Source organism: Hibiscus syriacus, unplaced genomic scaffold (assembly GCF_006381635.1).
Source record: "Hibiscus syriacus cultivar Baekdansim isolate YM2019G1 unplaced genomic scaffold, ASM638163v2 tig00113726_pilon, whole genome shotgun sequence".
Lineage (NCBI taxonomy): Eukaryota > Viridiplantae > Streptophyta > Magnoliopsida > Malvales > Malvaceae > Hibiscus > Hibiscus syriacus.
This window is the reverse complement of record NW_024063472.1, coordinates 3,135,784-3,155,719: the sequence shown is the minus strand read 5'-3', so window position 1 is coordinate 3,155,719 and position 19,936 is coordinate 3,135,784. Positions and strand designations below refer to the sequence as shown.

General features: G+C 35.9%; 1 protein-coding gene across 1 annotated transcript; it reads right to left on the bottom strand.

Moving 5' to 3' along the window:
• Window positions 1-263: 263 nt before the first annotated feature.
• Window positions 264-2,931, bottom strand: LOC120187867 (probable mitochondrial-processing peptidase subunit beta, mitochondrial). Its single transcript, XM_039191471.1, has 9 exons — window positions 2,138-2,931; window positions 1,800-1,964; window positions 1,564-1,701; window positions 1,325-1,476; window positions 1,123-1,231; window positions 863-961; window positions 708-773; window positions 447-554; window positions 264-366 (listed from the first exon to the last, which is right to left on the bottom strand). The coding sequence occupies exons 1-9, from the start codon at window positions 2,780-2,782 to the stop codon at window positions 280-282; spliced, it is 1,569 nt and encodes a 522-aa protein (XP_039047402.1). The 5' UTR covers window positions 2,783-2,931; the 3' UTR covers window positions 264-279.
• Window positions 2,932-19,936: the final 17,005 nt, after the last annotated feature.

The following is a 19,936-nucleotide window of genomic DNA, read 5'->3' as shown; positions in this document are numbered from 1 at the left end:
ATCCTCATAACTCCCGTTCGAGTATTAGTTGATTTTGGGTAAAAAGTGATGGAGACTACTTCCCAGTCCCACCTTAAATTATATGGTAAAAGAATTGGCATTTAGCCATTTAGGCATAACATCCAAAACATACAAACGGAACTCATGGTGATTTTCGGCACAAACACTGAACACAGCATTGTTTATTGGAAAAACAATAACGTTAAATAATCAACTTAAGCCTAAAAACTAAATAGACAAATGCCAAAAGAAATTACTTTTGATTGAGCAAAATATAATCTAATATCGGTTCCAGTAGGTACGGCGTCTGAACCAGTTGTAGTCTGGCAAATCCTGGATGGGGCCAATCGCAGAGATCGCCATATCCTGCAGCATAAAACCACTATTACATTCTTTATATCTTTCAATTTCAATCTCTCATCCGTTTGAACAGATTCACTTCTTACCCTGTCGTATACAAATCGGTTCGCAACTCGTTTAACGGTGCTTGGATCGACAGCATCAATCCTAGCAAATAATTCCACAAATGGGATTCTCCGTCCGTATGTAAGTAGCTGCATATCGAAGATCAAGCCAGAAAAAAAATATAGTTGCAACTGTTACGAGTCATAGATGATCAAGTACGACCACAACATGTCGCACAACATGATCGCAAAATGCACCAATCCAAAAGATAAGACTGCTCTCATGCAGCACCGGAAATGTACCTGGCGTCCGATGTCTTCAGCTATGGGACTAGGCCCATCTGTATGAAGCATCAAGGATGACTTCAACTGCAGAAATGAAAAGTATTTGAGCAAATGGAAGAATAGACGAGTTAATTTATAGAACGTGAAGAAAAGATGACAGTAATTGCAGCTACCTGATTACGAGCACGAATCACATCATCTTCTGAAACTCGATAAGCCAACTTGGTTATCGCGGACATAATAGCAAATGATAAATCCCCCAAACAATCGGGCTGAGAAAAGAACAGAAAACATAATTGATACACATGAATAACCAGATACAATACTTATGGTGACATCAAGAATATGACAAATTGGGTTTTGTTGTTGGTCTTGCATCAGCTTTTGTACGGATCATAACGAAAGATTAGAGCAAGGGGTAAGCAAACCTCACCTTTGCAACAGCATAGACACCGAAAAGACCGGTATCTTTATAGTTGGTACTGAAAGCCATCATGCTTTCTGCAATTCCATTTATGCTAACTCTTTGTGCCAGCTCGGAGCTATTTAAAGGATTTTCGGAACTAATCAAGACATTGTTGCAACAGAAGAGTCTCGGAGTTTAAAATGCAATTCGAGTTGAGGAAAAAGCTCACCCCATGTGCTTTCCACCCCCAGCGTTTTTGTTCCATGACCCCAGCATCTCCTGCATAACCGTTAGCGCAATGGAATCCGGATCTGTCGAAGATGTTGCCTCAAAAGCAATGGCGAATTTTGCTAGGGGAACATAGTCATTGATAATTCTAACCTGGTTTTTTTTCAGAATTATAAAGATAAAACAGGCCATTGAAAGTTAATATTACTGAATGAAAAGGGGAAAAAATAGCACCCCTACCTCAGAACCTGTAAAACTAGCTGGTTCTTTTGCAACTAACTGAGTAGCAGTGGTCGAATCCGATGACAACCTCGTAAAAGACTTCTTCGCTTGCTCGACAATCTCATTGTGCTTAACTGCTCCGGATGCAGCAAGGACCTGCAAAATTTACCGAAAAGAACACATTTATACGTACCTACAATCCGACCGAATCACGACACATTCATCGATTTTAAGGACACTTGACCATTGCATACCATTCGAGGAGTAGTGTAGTGTGTCTGAATATACTGCTGCAAATGCTCTTTGGTGATCGTCCTGATATTATCGATTTGTCCATGAATGTTTCTTCCTAGAGGAGTGAATTGGAAAGCAGTTGAATGCAGATGATTGAAAACATCTTCCTCTGTATGTCCTTCGGCCTATATCATTTACCAAAATAATTGCCTTTTCATGAATAAAATCGAAGGTTAAAAATATAATAAAATCTGCCATAGTAGTCGGGACCACTTGTGTACCTTCAGCTAAAATCAACTGGAAAAGCCAGAACAACATGATCTAATTAAGAGATTATCTTAAAAACTTTATGAATTACTACCTGCAGTTCCCTTAGGATCAAATCCCTTTCTTTAATAATGCAACGTTCTTCGAACTTGGAATTCTGCAAAATATCAGCCAAAATGTCCACGGCTTTAAGGACATCCTTGCTCATAACTTTGGCATGAATAGCCGTTTGTTCCCTCGAAGTGTGAGCTTTCAAATGGCCTCCCATATTCTCAATCTCCTCTCCCAACCTCTTCGCGCATCTCTTCTCCGTCCCTTTGAATATCATATGCTCCAAGAAGTGCGCCGTCCCGTTCGTTTCGTCGGACTCGTATCTCGACCCGGCGTCGATCCACACCCCGACGCTGGCCGTCTGAGAATTCGAGGTGGATTCCGTGGCAACTCGAAGGCCGTTGGGCAGTGTTGTGATTCTGGTTTCGGGTCGAGATAGGATGTGGGTGTGGGAGGTTTGGGTCGGATGAGGGGATCCGTATTTGAGGAAACGGGTATCCGGGTTCTCGAGTTTTCGGAGCTTTGATTTGAGGGAATGGGCAATCCGGTCGTATATCATGGCGGTTGGTGGAGGAGGATTGATGAACTCCTCGGCATTGGAGGAAGACGATCTGACGACGGTGAAAAAAGAAGAGGAGGGCTTGTGGGACCCGCGAGCTCGAGAGAGAAGCTGTTTGATCGCCATTTTTGATGGATTTTATTGGAAAAATTGGGGTTTGTGGGAGAATTTTAAGAATTTAGAGATTGAGGACTTGGCTTTAAATCCCTGTAACGACGCCTACTAAAGGCGAAAAAGATGAATTCTTGCTAACTACTTTGACGATTTAAACTCAAAAAATCAATGTGTTTTGGGTTTTAGAATATCAACTGCATATTGTCAGAGATGATGACAAATGTAAATTTTTCAAAAGAAAATATGATTATGATTATGAACACTATGTTTTTATAAATAAAACAAATGCAACTTCAATTTACTAAGAGGGCAAAATTGTAGAACAATACTCCATTAGTACCTTTGTTCTTCCAAAAGGCAAAAAAAAAAAAAAAAAAAAAAATTGCAGAACAAGACTTCCTTGGGTTTCTGATGTACAAATTCCTTACAAAAATTATATTCAAAAGATTATTTATCATGGAGTCTGGAGTTCAGCACTTTGTCCTCTAATGTTGTGGCATATGGAAATTTGGCTCCCTGGAATAGTTGGATTCTTTAAGGACCTTCAAAGAACCATGCAAAATAACCATGTCATCATGAAAAATTTGACAGAAATTTCGATATCAATCTCTTTATCTCTTCTTCTTCTTTTTTATAAATCCCACAGTTTTATATAATTTTGAACTTTTTACCTTCTGGAAAGAAAGGCCTGTCGAAGAAAGGCGTAGGCAGTGCTTTGGGAACCAGCTCTTTTCTCAACCTCTTTATCTCTTCTTCTTCTGCCATCTACAACATCAAAAAGATCAATCTTTTCCTTTAAAAATCATGCATTCTTCTGATAATTTTCTTTCCCTTATCCTGCCTAGCCCTTTACATTTTATACTGTTCGATTAAACTCTTTTTCTCGGCTACTTGATGATCGAACTCTGAACGCTCTGATGCTCGAATGTCGGAGCACAATCTTGGGTCTACCTGTTAGATTTGGCTTGCAAATTGTCTAATTTGGCAATTGTTAGGTTTAGCTTGTAAATTGTCAAATTTGGTAAGTTGGCAAAGTTGACAAGTTGACAAGTTGATTGATGGCTAGTTTGTACAGATTGAAAAATTCTTTGGTAGGTTGCCAAACTTTTGCACATGAGAATTTCATATTTGGTCCTTAAACTATTAGGTTATTTATAAGTTTAGTCCTTAAAACTCAACTATAAATAGGCCTAAGTATTTCATTAGAAATCATCCAAAAACAAGTTTTCTCTTCCTCTTGTTTTCTTCATTCTCTCACTTTGGGATTTCTAAAGAATTACATTTGTTGTAATATTTGTTGATAGTGAAGTTATCATCCGGTGTGGTGACCGAGGAGTAGACGATATTCTCGTCGAAGCTCGTAAATTAGTGTGTTCTCTCCTTTATTATTCTTTATTCGATTTTTTATTGTATTTCAATATTCAATAGTTTGACGGGTTTGTCCGCTGTGCAACCTTTGGTGGTTTTGATCTTGACATTTAGGTCAATTTTAAAACTACATTCGTGTGGGAAATAATCCGGTTTCCCCAATAATTGGTATCTAGAGCTTCGGTTGAGGTTATCCTGGTGGTCCCGTTACTGAAAAGATACAGTTCGTGCTATTGAATATTGTTCGTTAGAATTAAAATGCCAAAATACGGATCAGTTGAGACATCAAGCTCTTCATCTGGACTGGTGAGGAGGATGATGTCAAATGCAAATTTCTCGATGGAGTTGTTCGGGGGATCCGATCATTTTGGCATGTGGCAAGGCGAGGTGTTAGACGCTTTATTCCAACAAGGTCTAGTCATCGCCATTGAGGAAGAAAAACCCGAATATATGGAGAAGAAAGAATGGTAAACAATCAATCGTTTGGCGTGCAACACGATTCAATCTTGTATTTCCAAGGAGCAGAAGTATGGCTTCAAGAACGAGACTTCTGCAAGTAAGATGTGAAAAGCATTAGAGGAAAATTCCTAAAGAAAAGCTCTCAGAATTGTCTCCACATGAAGAAAAGATTGTTCAGATTTGATTATCAACCAGGCACCAGTATGAATGAACACATCACTGCGTTAAGTGAACTAGTGGAAGACTTATTGGGCATGGATAAAACCTTCAAAGATGAAGATTTGGCTTTGATGTTGTTGTCATCTCTTCTAGATGAATTTGAGCACCTTGAGACAACGTTACTTCATGGTAAGACTAATGTTACCTTTAAAGATGTAACTGTTGCTTTGTTTAGTTATGAGCTCAGAAAGAAAACCAAGAACGAGAGCAAGTACGAAGCAGCGGAGGCCATGGTGGCAAGAGGTTGCTCGAAAAGTCAAAAGCCAAAGTGGAGAGGGAGATCAAAGTCGAAGTCCAGACTGGGAAAAGATGAATGTACCTTTTTTCATGAGAAAGGCCATTGAAAGAAAGATTGTCCGAAGCTGAAGAAGAAAGGAAAAGCTGCTCCAGATACATGTGTTGCAGAGCATGATGCAAATGACCTTGACATATCATTGGTTGCTTCATCAACAACATTCTATTCAGATGAGTGAATATTAGATTCGGGTTGTACCTATCATATGTCCCTTAATCGGGAGTGGTTCTCAGATTTAGCAGAACTAAATGGAGGAGTTGTTTATATGGACAATGACAATGCCTGTAAAACTGTTGGGATAGGTTCAATTCGATTAAAGAATCAAGATGGATCAACTAGAGGTCTGACAGATGTCCGATACGTGCCCAGTTTGAAGAAAAATCTCATCTCGTTGGGAGCCTTAGAATCCAAAGGCTCAGTAGTCACTATGATAGATGGAGTTTTAAAAGTTACATCTGGCACACTTGTCATGATGAAGGGCATCAAGAAAAATAATTTGTATTACTACCAAGGTAGTACAATTATTGGAGCAGTTGCAACAGCTTCTGGAGGCGATGATTTGGACACAACCCAGTTGTGCAATATGCGGTTAGACATACTGGAGATAAATCCTTGCATATTCTGACAAAGAAAGGATTGTTCAAAGGTGCAAAGACTTGCAAATTGAACTTTTGCGAGCATTGTGTTCTGAGAAAGCAGAAGAAAGTGAAGTTTGACACCACTATACATAATACAAAAGGTATTGTGGATTATATTCACTCTGATGTATAGGGTCCTTCAAAGACATCGTCTTTGGGAGGAAACCATTATTTTGTAACTTTTGTAGATGACTTTTCCATAAAAGTTTGGGTATATCCGATGAAGTCTAAAGATGAAGGGCTTCAAATTTTCCTTAAATGGAAAATTATGATCGAGAACCAGACTGGTAGAAAGATCAAACGTCTTAGGACGGACAATGAAGGGGAATATAAAAGTGACACATTCTTTGACGTTTTCCTTGAGTATGGTATTGTTTGACACTTCACTGTTAGAAACACACCACAATAGAATGAGGTGGTAGAGCGTATGAATCAAACACTATTGGAGAAAGTTCAATGTATGTTGTCTAATGCTGGGTTAAGTAAGGCATTTTGGGCTGAGGCCATATGTTGGCCATCTCATCAATCGTCTTCCATCATCAGCGATAGGAGGAAAAACACCATTGAATGTATGGTCTGGAAAACCTACTACTGATTATGATTCTTTACATGTATCTGAATCCACTGATTATTATCATGTGAAGGAATCCAAGCTTGATCAGAGAGCAAAGAAGGCTCTCTTTATGGGAATCACCCATGGAGTGAAGGGATTTCTCCTTTGGTTTAGACACCAAGAAGATAATTTGTAGTAGAGATGTTATCTTTGATGAATATGCCCTAGTAAAGAACGTAACAAATGAACCTGTCCAGACAAGTAGTACTCCACAGTAGGTGGAGCATACTCCAAAACAGGTAGAGTTTCAGTAGACGATGATCCCAGAAGTTGATGCAACTGATTCTTCAACTCTAATAGAAGAATCAGAAGATGAAGAGGTTCAAACCCAAGAACCACTGGAGACACCAGAACCACTTGCAGTTACAAGGACAAGGAGAGAAATTCGTAGACCTGCTCGATTTGTTGATATGGTGGCCTATGTTCTTCCAGTTGTTGATGATGATATCTTTATCACTTACCAAGAAGCAATACAAAGCTTGGAAAGTGATAAGTTGAAAAGTGACATGGATGAAGAAATGCAATCTCTTTAAAATAACAACACTTGGAAACTAGTACAATTACCGAAACGTAAAAGAGTAATTGGATGCAAGTGGGTATTTGCAAAGAAAGATGGATCTCATAGAAAGAAAGATGTTCTCTACAAGGCAAGGTTGGTAGCTAAAGGCTACGCTCAAAAGGAGGGAATCAACTACAATGAAGTATTTTTCCCTGTTGTGAACCATTCCTCCATTAGAATATTGTTGGCCTTGGTAGCACAGTTGAATTTGGAGCTAGCTCAACTTGATGTAAAGACGACTTTCTTGCACGGTGATTTAGAAGAGGAGATCTATATGACTAAGCCAGAAGGATACAAAGATGGTGGTTATGAGAAATGGGTTTGTAAGCTGAACAAATCGCTATATGGATTGAAGCAATCTCTGAGGCAGTGGTACAAGCGATTTGATAGCTTTATGAGGAGGAAAAAGTACACTAGAAACAATATGATCATTGTGTGTATTTGCAAAAGCTTAACTATAGATATTTTATTTATCTTCTCTTGTACGTTGACGATATGTTGATCGCTTCGAAGAGTCAAAAGGAGATAGACAAATTAAAGGCTTAGTTGAATCATGAGTTTAAGATGAAAGATCTAGGTGAGGCCAAGAAGATTCTCGGTATGGATATAAGCAGAGATAGACAGAGAATAAAGCTTTGTTTAATACAGAAACAATATCTAAGAAAGGTATTACAATGTTTTGGCATGAATGAAAATACCAAACATGTAAGTATCCCACTAACTTCTCATTTGAAACTTATTTCTCATTTATCTCCTAAAATTAACGAAGAACGAGAGTAGATGGCAAAAGTTCCATATGCTAATGCAGTTGGGAGCTTGATGTATGCAATGGTGTGTACGCGTCTTGACATTTCACAAGCAATTGGAGTTGTGAGCAGGTACATGCATGATCTTGGAGAAGGACATTGGCAAGCTGTGAAATGGATTCTACGGTATCTCCAACAAACCGTGGATATTGGTTTAGTTTTTGAATAGGATAAAACACTTGGTCAGTGTGTGGTTGGATATGTTGATTTCGACTATGCTGGTGATTTGGATAAACGTCGATCAACTAATGGTATTTGTTTACTCTTGCTAAATCCCAGTAAGTTGGAAGTGTACTTTGCAATCTACGGTGGCTTTGTCTACATATGAGGTAAAATACATGGCAGTTTCAGAGGCTGTGAATGAAACAATTTATCTTAACGGGTTGATGGAAGACTTGAGAGTTGTTTAAAGTCATATTAGTCTCTATTGCGACAGTCAGAGCGCTATTTACTTATCGAAAAATCAAGTCTACCATTTAAGGACTAAGCATATCGACGTGAGGTATCACTTTTTGCGGGAGATCTTTGAAAAAGGAAAGATTTTACTTCAGAAAATTACGACATAAGAAAATCCTGTAAATATGATGACCAAGGTGGTAACAGTAATCAAGTTCAATCATTGTTTGAACTTAATTAACATCCTGAAAGTTTGAGCACCTTCGGGTATATGACGTTTGTGAGCGCAATTAGAGGCACTACAAATTTAGGGAGTTGAAGAAGTTGAGTAGGCTTGGTAATTTCAATCCGAGGTGGAGATTTGTTAGATTTGACTTGCAAATTGTCTAATTTGGCAATTGTTAGGTTTGGCTTGCAAATTGTCAAATTTGGTAAGTTGGCAAAGTTGACAAGTTGGTTGGTGGCTAACTTGTACACATTGGAAAATTCTTTGGTAGGTGGCCAAACTTTTGCATATGGGAATTTCATATTTGGTCCCTAAAATATTAGGTTATTTATAAGTTTAGTCCTTAAAACTCAACTATAAATAGGCCTATGTATTTCATTAGAAATCATCCCAAAACAAGTTCTCTCTTCCTCTTGTTTTCTTCATTCTTTCACTTTGGGAATTCTAAACCATTTGTTGTAATATTTGTTGATAGTGAAGTTATCATCCAGTGTGGTGCCCGATGAGTAGACGATATTCTCGTCGAACCTCGTAAATTGGTGTGTTCTCTCCTTTATTATTATTTATTCAATTTTTCATTGTATTTCAAATTTTAATAGTTTGACGGGTTTGTCTGCTGTGCAACCTTTGGTGGTTTTGATCTTGACATTTTAGGTTAATTTTGAAACTACGTTCGTGTGGGAAATAACCTGGTTTCCTTAACACTACCAGCCTTGTAATCTCTTTAACATGAGGTTTGATCAATACATGCATAGGGAAAATCAATACAAGATTGAGAAAGGCACATGAAATTGTTTGGTTTTGGTTTTTGGATTTAGAGTTTAGTAACTATAAACCTGAGGTTCCTCTGTTGTCCATGGGAGGCCTTGAGAAATAGGGATCCTTTGTTTTTCTTCTTCCACCATCATTTCTTGGATCTTCTTCATGAATTCTTCTTCCTTCACTTTCCCTAGTTGTTGTTAACGTTAACGAGCAATCGAAAATTGTAACATACGAAACCAGAACGAATGCGATGAATGGCCTAGAATAATAGAGATTGAAGTTGCTAGGTATGACTCATAAATATACCGGTAAAGAGGACAGGGGATGGAGTGGAGTGAGCAAAGCCTACGGTACAGGGTTATATTTGTAAATATGTACCATGGTTTATTTATTATAAATAGAGATGTAACCTAAACCTATGAGACATTGAATAAAACTTCTAGTGCCGCCTAGGCACCGAGGACATAAGCACATTGTTGAACCTCATTAAATTCTTATGTTATTTCATTTTACTTTACGCGATTTTTCAACAATTGGTATCAGATGTCAGGAGCAAAATTCGAAGTTGCGAAATTTGATGGTTAGGGTAACTTCGGATTATTACAAACAAGGGTGAAGGATCTGTTGGCTCAGCAAGAGATCCTAAAGGCTTTGCGACCTACAAAGTCGGAGTCGATGGAGGAGAAAGATTGGGAATAATTGTAGCAGCGAGTGGCAGAAACCATACAATTATGCTTGGCGGATGAGGTCATGCATAACGTCATGCATCAGTCGTCTCCAGATGAAATTTGGAGGAAATTGGAAAGTCAGTTTATGTCCAAATCCTTAACGACTAAATTGTATCTAAAGCAGCGGCTGTATGGGCTGAAGATGCAGAACGATCATGATTTGGCGCAATATATGAATGTCTTCAATCAAATCGTTTCTAACTTGGCTCAGCTTGATGAAAAAATTGAGGATGAAGACAAAACGATGATTTTGTTGTGTTTGTTGCCTCCCTCTTACTAACACATGGTGACTACTCTTACATATGAGAAAGAGATTATTAAAGTTAAGGAGATTACTATAGCCTTGTTGGCTTACAACTAGTGAAAGCAGAATGCAGGGGAAAGCTCTCAAGCTGATAGCTTATATGTCAAGGGTAATCGAGACCGTGGAAGGAAACTAGAGAAGGCAAGGTCTGGAAAGCGAAATTTCAGATCCAAATCTAGGGATAATAAGACAATTCATTGTTCCAAGTGCAAGGAGGTGGGACAAATGAAGCGAGACTATCCGAAGTTGAAAAAGTAGCTTGATGACTCATCCAAGTCTGTGAAAGTGGTCGAGGATGACAATTCTGATTGCAGTGAGGGTGATATGCTCTCTATTTCAATGACTCAATTGATGAATGTTTAGATTCTTGATTCTGGATGTTCTTATTACATCACGCCAAATAGGGAATGGTTTTTGACATACAGGTCGGTTAATTATGATTCTGTCTATTTGGGTGATGATCGATGTTGCAATATTATTGGTATTGGTGATGTCAAAATTAAGATGTATGATGGCTCTGTTTGGACGTTGAGTGGTGTTCGACATAACCCAGATTTGAAGAAGAATTTGATTTCTTTGGGCACTTTTCATAAGAATGGTTTTATCCCTAAGGCTAATGAGGATAGGGAAACCATTCGGATTGTTAAAGGAGCTTTGACTGTGATGAAAGGAAAGATGACTGCAGGGAATATTTATATATTGTTAGGGAGTACCATTGTAGGTGGAGTTTATTTTGTTGAGACATGTGATGATACTACCAAACTGTGACATATGCGTCTTGCTCATCTTAGTGAACGTGGTATGGCTGAATTAAATAAAAGAAATTTGTTGCATGGTATTAAAAGCTGTAAGCTCAATTTTTGGAAGTATTGTGTTCTTGGTAAATAGACTAAAGTTAATTTCAAGACAGAGAAGCACACAACTGGAGGGATTCTTGATTATGTGCATTCTGATGTATGGGGGCCTTCCATGACATCGTCTTTGGGTGGATCTAGGTATTATGTTACTTTTATTGACGATTTTCACGGAAAGTTTGGGTGTATTTTTTGAAACAGAAGTCTGACGTTTTTGAGAAGTTCAAACTGTGGAAAGCTGAGGTAGAAAACCAAACAGGATGAAAAATTAATTGTTTGCGGTCTGACAATGGTACGGAGTACATAGATTCAGAGTTTCTAAACTTCTATAAGGAGCATAGGATTAAGAGGCATTTTATAGTGCGCAAGATACCTAATAGAATGGTGTTGCGGAACGGATGAACAGGTCGTTGAATGAAAGAGCCAGATGTTTGTGGTTGAATACGAGGCTTCCCAAATACTTCTGGGCTGAGGCTATTAACATGGCGTGTTATCTTATCAATAGATCGCCAAGGGCATCATTGGCTAGGAAAGTTACAGAAGAGGTATGGACTTGTCATGATGTTACTTTTGATTACTTACAGATTTTTGGCTATCATACTTATTTGTATGTACCTGCTGATGAGAGATCTAAACTTGATGCAAAATCGAAGAAGTGCATTTTTCTGGGTTATAATAAAGGTATCAAAGGATTCAAGTTATGGATCCAGTTGCGAAGAAAATTGTGATCAGTAGAGATGTTGTTTTTGATGAACAGACACGACAATGGGGATTTCGAGCAGTTTCCAGTTGTGAAACAGAAACTTCTCAACCGACATCTGGTGGTTCCGCTACGATTGATATACAGGATTACAGTCTCACCAGAGACAGGTTGAGACGGACGAATATAAAGCCTCCGAACAGATTGGGTTTTGAAGACTTGGTCTCTTTTGCACTTACTGTTAGTAGTGATGATCCGGTTACTTTTCATGATGTAGTTACTAGTTAGGAAAACGACAAGTGGATGGTTGCCATGGTTAAGGAGATGGAGTCTTTGAATCACAATCGTACATGGGAGTTAGTTCACCTTCCTGAGGGTAAGAAGCCGATTAGTTGCAAATGGGTGTATAAGAAGAAACCAGCAGTAACAGAAAAAGAGGGGGAAAAATTCAAGGCTCGTTTGGTAGCAAAGGGTTTTTCACAGTAGAAAGGAGTTGATTATGATGAAATGTTTTCTCCTGTGGTCATACACACTTCAATCCGAGCAGTACTTGCATTGGTGGCTAGTTGGGATTTGCATTTAGAGCAGATGGATGTAAAATTTGCTTTTTTGCATGGTGATTTAGAGGAGCATATCTACATGCGGCAGCCTGAAGGTTTCACTCAACCTTTAAATGAGCATTTAGTTTACAGATTGAAGAAATCTTTGTATGGGTTGATGCAGTCTCCGAAACAATGGTACAAATGGTTTGACTCCTATATGATCAAGATTGGCTACAAGCGATGTGAGTATGATTGTTGTGTCTATGTTAAGAGCCTTGATGATGGTTCTTTTATTTTTCTGTTACTGAATGTTGATGATATGTTGATTGCTGCGAAGAACATGGATGATGTTATCGATTTGAAAACTTTATTGAGTCAGGAATTTGATATGAAAGATTTAGGTGCTGCAAAGAAAATTCTTGGAATGAAAATTTGCAGGGACAGAGAGTCAAGGAAACTGTGGCTATCTCAACAGGGTTATGTTAAGAAAATGATAGAAAGGTTTGCGATGAGCAGTGCAAAACCAGTTAGCACTCCATTGGTGAATCACTTTAAGCTATCATCAGAACAGTGCCCTAAGACAGATAAGGAAGCTGAAGATATGGCAAAGGTTCCGTATTCTAATATTGTTGGCTGCTTGATGTATGCAATGGTATGTACTCATCCTGATTTAGCTCGTGCTGTTAGTCAAGTTTTTAAGTACATGTCTAAACCTGGTAAGCAACATTGGGAAGCAGTCAAGTGGATTTTTCGGTACTTAAAGGGTACCGTGGGACATGAAATTGTTTTTTGTAGTCAGTGGGATAATCCTTTGGTTGTAGGATATGTGGATTCAGGCTATGCAGGTGACTTGGATAATACAAGATCTATGACAGGGCATGTCTTTACTCGTGGTGGATGGCCTATTTATTGGAAGTCTACTGTTCAATCTATTGTGGCACTATCTACACCTGAAGCTGAATACATGGTAGCGGCTGAAGTTGCAAAAGAAGCTTTATGGCTTATTGGTTTAGTGAAGGAATTGGGTGTTCAGCAAGGTGGAGTTCAGTTGCTTTGCGACAATCAAAGCACTATTCACTTGGCTAAGAATTAGGTATATCGTGCTAGAACTATGCATATTGATGTAAGGTTTCACAAGATCAGAGAGTTGGTTGCATCTGGAGAGATTTTGTTTCAGAAGGTACATACTGATGAAAATACCGCTGATATGTTCATAAAGCTAGTTACGAGAGACAAGTTCAAGCATTGCTTGGACTTGTTGAATATTTCGAGTTATTAAAGAAGTAAGGTAACCCAACCCACATTGAATGTTTCCTAAGGGGCAGGATATTCTCCAAGGTGGAGATTTGTTAGGTATGGCTCATAAATATACCGGTAAAGAGGATAGGGGATGGAGCGGAATGAGCGAAGCGAACGCAGAACGAATGTGATGAATGGCCTAGAATAATAGGGATTCAAGTTGTTAGGTATGGGTCATAAATATACCGGTAAAGAGGACAGGGGATGGAGCGGAGTGAGCAAAGCCTACGGTACATGGATATATTTGTAAATATGTACCAGAGTATATTTATTATAAATAGAGATGTAACCTAAATCTATGAGACATTGAATAAAACTTCTAGCACTTTCTAGGCACAGAGGACGTAAGAACATTGCTGAACCTCGTTAAATTCTTGTGTTCTTTCATTTTACTTTACCCGATTCTTCAACACAAGTTAAAAGACGCTGAGAAGTTGGCTTGACATGTTTCTTCAATCTCCTCCCACCAATTGTCCCATGAGACTCAGAGCTCTAAAATCCAAAAATGAATACAAATGAATAAAAAACATTTGTATTGTTGAAAATGTATACAAATAAATTTGTAGAAGTGAGAGTTTACTTACATCTCTTTGGCTTCTTATTTCTCCATTAGAAGACCTGCTTGGAAAACTACAAAATAAAGGTACAATATTAACTAAAATAAGATTTATATAAAAAACCAAATCTGAGAAATTAAAGAACAAACATATATATGATTTTCAGATTGTGAACTAATAAAACAATTTCTTCACTGACCTTCCTTGGGTTCCATCCCATGAAGACGCTAATAAAAGCCGATCAAAGCCAAGATTCTCAGCAAAAAAACAAAATTTGATAATGCCCATTTCAATGGCTTCTTGTTACTATTATCATTCTTCTCTTCTTTTGGTTTCTTTTCATCATCTCCATCTTCTGATCCATTTGAATTTGGTGTACCAAATTCATAACTTTCCCTGATTTCGGCACACTATTCTTTGCTTCTTGGGTACCAATCAAATCGGCCTCTTCTTCAAATCCGGTTTCAGATTTGTTCTTGAAGAAATCCTCTTGAGATGCCTTCAGATTCTCATAAGCAACACAGAGACATTTCTTCAAACTCCAACCAAACTTCTCTTTACATTTGCAATCGATTTCAACATTTGGATTTGGATTTGGTTCATACCTTTCTTTCTTTAACTTCTTCTTGGCAACCACAAACTTTCTCTCCCCGAGTTTGGTTTTCGGTGAATAAACTACTGGATTCCTAGAAGAATCTTTCCGGTAATTTGAAAATTTTGTTAACAGATAAATTGAAACAAAGGTGTTTGGATTCAAATTCTCGTAATGTTTGGAAATCTTTGGAGTTTTGGATCGATAAGTCCCACTCCCTACTAGGTCTTTTACTGGAGTCCCCTGTTTTGAATGCTTGGAAACCTCCATTGTGGAAAAAGGAAAAAATATTTCCAGAAATTGGAATATAAAGACTGTGTTTTTGTTTATGGTTGAGTTTTGATGAAGTAATTGCATGTGAAAAAGCATGAATAAAGAAGAAGAGTTCCGTTAGAGTTTGTATAACGACTACTTTTTGGTGGTGTTTGTAAACCGTCGGATAAACTGTTTAAAATTAAGATTTTATTTTACTGACCGTTGGATTATGGGATTTGTATTTTTGGAAATGCTGGGCTTAGTTTCGGGCAATTTTGGAGTATTGGGTTCATTTAGTGTTTTTTAGGATGCTTATACAAAGTCCATTTTTAAAAAAATATATATTTTATAAATTATATTTTGAAAAATAATTTATATAAATCATTTTTTATATTTGGATCTGGAAATTAAAAGTTTAGGTCAAGGTGGCTCTCTCAATCCAGAGTTGAATTAGGGCATACCTAAGGTTTAATTGTGATTTACATAGGAATTTACAGATTGTCTACAAGAGTGACGATAGTAAGATTAAAATTTGACCTTAGAAACTCAAATTCCTAAATCTCAACTATTTGTACTAACAGTTGTTGGCTTGATATTTAGATGATATTATATAAATCCTTTTTTTGTTTGATAAATATTTTTTAAATAATATTTATTCTTAATATTAAATACAATAAATAAGATTACGATTAGTATTTTTACAAATATTTACATAATTAATATGTATCTAGAACGATAATATCAAATTATAAATTCAATATCCACATAATATAACCTAAGAAATTGATCATATTTTACTGATCAATTAGATCCTAATACATTAATATATCTTAAACACGAAATTGATTATTATCAATAATAAGATTACATTTACTTGGAAAATAATATATTCGCATACTAATAAAACCCTTTAATTTGTTTCTCATTAGAATCAATTTATTATTATTTACATCGATCCCTTTGTGCAGCTAAAAATTTGCTTGAAAAATGTAAAAAAAAATCAATGCAATAATATGTCTTTCTTTAATTCAATTCAAAATATCTTTAAGATCATTAGAAATATATAATTGAACATTAATATATAAAATATTATTTATATTTTAATTTAAACTTAATTATTCGTAAAGTTTAACTAAATTTATTTTGATTTGATTGATCTATTTATCATTATAATTATTAAAATTATATTTTAATTGTAATAATAATTATTCTGATAATTGTATTTATAACACTTCTGGTTGTAATTGATGCAACATTAATTCGATTTTGAGTTTAATTTAATTTAATTTGACTTGTTTAACAATTTGAATTCAATATTTAAAAGTAGTTCATATTTAAAATGATTCGAAAAAGTATATTTAAATAAAAACTAAACCCAAGTTTCAATTAAACGAAAATAATAATTAATTAACTACTTCATTACATATTATCATATAGATCAATATAGTTTATATAAATTTCATCAAATATATATATATATATAGTTCATATAATAATTAAAAACCTTCGATATGAAGAGCGAAATCACCGTAATCACTCGATTCTCCGACAACAAAATCACCGTTTTGGACGGCAAAATTAGTGGCTGCCGTGGCAGCAAATTCTTCTCATTATCAATTTCTAAAAGGTCGAATCTACCATGGTCGACGAACACTAATGAGCACCATTAACGATGATGTAGACACTTATTTCCGTCTGGGTCTTCATTATATTGTATAACATAATATATATAATAAATATAGTCTTTGAAAATATATAATATATAGTTTTTGAAAATGTATTTTTTAAAACGTATAATATAAAGTTTTTTTTAAAATAGTTTTGAAAACGTATAATATATATAGTTTTTAAAAACGATTTTTGAAACTTATAATATATAGTGTTTTTAAAAAGTTTTGAAAACATATATATATATATATATATATATATATATATATTAAAATGGTTTTGAAAAACATATAGTATATAGTTTTTAAAAAAATAGTTTTGAAAACTTATAATATATAGTTTTTAAAATAGTTTTGAAGACGTATATAGTTTTTAAAAAATAGTTTTGAAAACATATATAATATAATGGTTTTGAAAATATTTTTGAAAACATTTTGAAAACATTTAAAAAAAACATATATAATATAGTTTTTCATTATTATTATTATTATATTGTTTATATTATTTTTATTTATTTATTATGTATTTATTTCACCATTTCAGGCCCAAATCAAAGGCAGAGTCTAAGACCAAGAGTCCAAGGGGTCCAATAAGGAGCCCAACTGGGTAGCCTGACCCAATAAACCCGGTTAGGGGGCCTGACCTAGCCCAAAAATCAAATTAGGGTTGCATGCTTAGCCAAGGGAAGTTAATAGCCAAGGAGTGCCACCAAGGGCGACCGAGATTTTCGGCCACGAAACAACCAATGCCGAGGGAAAAATCGGCCATGTAAAGAATCCCGACTAAGTCGAGACTGTTACATCCCATTTAGTCGGCCAACAACAACCCTTAACCCTAATTAAATCGAGAAACAGGGGTAAACGACCCCCGAAGCTAACGAAAACCACCTCAGAAATCTCTCTGACAGATGGCTTTATAAGCCCCTGCAAAGTCGAATGAAGGACAAAGAGAAAAAAAAGCAACACAACAAAGAAAAAATCCATCGAGGCACCAAATCAAGCAAAGGCCACAAAAAATGAATAGTATTCAAAAGAGGAAAAAACTGAGAAAAAATGAGGCACTAGATATACAACATCAAGCAAGATCCAAAGCAATATTTGAGGGTTTTCAAAGAAATATCATAAGAAACCAAGAGTTTTCGCCGGAGGTCGTATTGGAAAGCGAATAACCACGTCGAAAAAGGTAAAGCCAAAAACTTTTCTTTAGATCTACGTTGAAAGGGGCGTTTTTTCGAGAATTAGGCCTCGATTTTGTGCTCACGGGGTTAAGGGAACATTTTGGGGAAAGTTTGGTTTTTTTCCGGCCGTCGCTCCGGCGGTTGGAATGGCGGTCGATGGCGGCCGAGACGGTGGGGCTTCGTCAGAGTGTGGCCTGTTGGGGGGAAAGGTTGAGAGAGTTTGGGGGGAGAGTTTTTTGAAGTTGGGTGAAAATGATATTTTTGGGTGTTTTAAAGGCTATTTATAGGGGGACCTTACTGTATTTAGCAAATATTTAAATTATTTCCGCAGTCCCTACAGTTTTGATGTGTAATTCATTTTGGTCACATGTTGTAAATTTTCCCTTGAATTTTGAATTTATTCAATTTAATCCCTCTTTAAATTTTTTATATTTTGCAAATTAACCCCTCCTAACTTTATATTTTTCTTGCAGATTTCAAATAATATCAATTTGATCCTCAATTTTAATTTTTTTACACCTAAATCCTTTTAGTTTAAAGTTGTTTTTATTTTATATTTCTTAATCTAATTTTGTTTTGCTTTAATGTTTAACACTGATTTGATTTATTTATTTTAGGTCAATTTTAAATTCTTCAATGGTAAGTAATTCAGATCGAACTTTTTAAATTTTAATTTGACTTTTAATTTTTGCCATTGAGACAATCGAGAAATTAAATTGGTACCGAAAGGGCAGTACAAGGGTGTTTATCCTTGACTGTAATCGACTCTCAAATCTGACACACTTCTGGTAAAGTGTAGATCATGTAAAAGGATAAATTAAGGTGTCCGGTAAACCTAAATTTTTTCTAAAAAATAAATGATCGGTGGCGGCTCCAACATGTTTTATTTAAGTCAAAGCCCGATTCCGGGCCCACCCAAGGGACAATTACGATAGATGAGCACCATTAATTTAGTTTATAAAACTTTTAAATTATAAAGTACTCAACATATAATTATAGATTAGTTAAAAATCTAAACATAAATTATTTAAAATAAAATATCAATTACATTTTTTTATAATCTTATTTTCAATAATAGTTAGATCAAATACTAACTCCTAAATTTAAAAACCCTAAAATAAATCATAGCTTTGAAGCTCGCGTCATCTCCGCTGGTAACATCTTTTTCCGATGAGATAGTCGTAATAGTTCTTCCCTTTCGACGTGGCTACTATTCGAGACCAGTTACCATTCGTGCAACAATTCGATAAGATAAACTTTATTTTTTGTATTTTGTTTCGAACTTGGGTGGTCGTCCAAGCCGTCACCACAGGTGTTGTCTAGCCGGTTGTCTAGCCGGCTGTCGATGCCTTCACAGGCAGTGGTTGTGACTATCGGTGTGGGACGACCACCATCTAAATTCGCGCAACCAATCCGTTAAGGTAAACTTTATTTTCTGAAAATACATATTTTTTCGAGATGGTTGACAATGAAGATACCAAAATTCAAATTACAAAGTTGAATCATTTTAATCAGGATGAAGATATTCATAATTAGGATATATATGGATACAATAGTGAATCAGATTGTGAAACTTATACCGAAGAAGATTAAACTAATTATTCTATTAATGATGACAAACATATAAATGATGAGAAGACAATGGGCAACTTCATTGATGAAAGCAGACGTGATAAGATTGGGAAGAAATTAAAAGATTATGATGAAAATGTTATGAATATGTTAAAGTAGAAGACATTAGATGATTGCATTAAATTTTATCATACCTATACAAAAGTGAAAGGTTTCGGAGTTCGAGTCAATCAGATAGTAAAAAGTAGAAATGGTGGTCACATAATTGCAAAGAAAATAATGTTGTAAAGAGGGATATAGATATGAAAGGTGGACTAACATTCGAAATAGAAAACATGAACAAAGACCGACTATCAGAGTTGAATGTAGAGCATTTATTAGATTCAAATTGGACGAACAATATCAATATTGAAAAGTTGCTAAATTTCACACAAATCATAATTATGAAATGGTTCAGCCAACATAAGTTTCTTACATCATGTATGTAATTCATCCTAAAGTAAATTGTTACATACTAACTTCTATCTTATAATATTATTTAATGATTTTATTTTGTAGGTTATTCTGAAAAATTAGT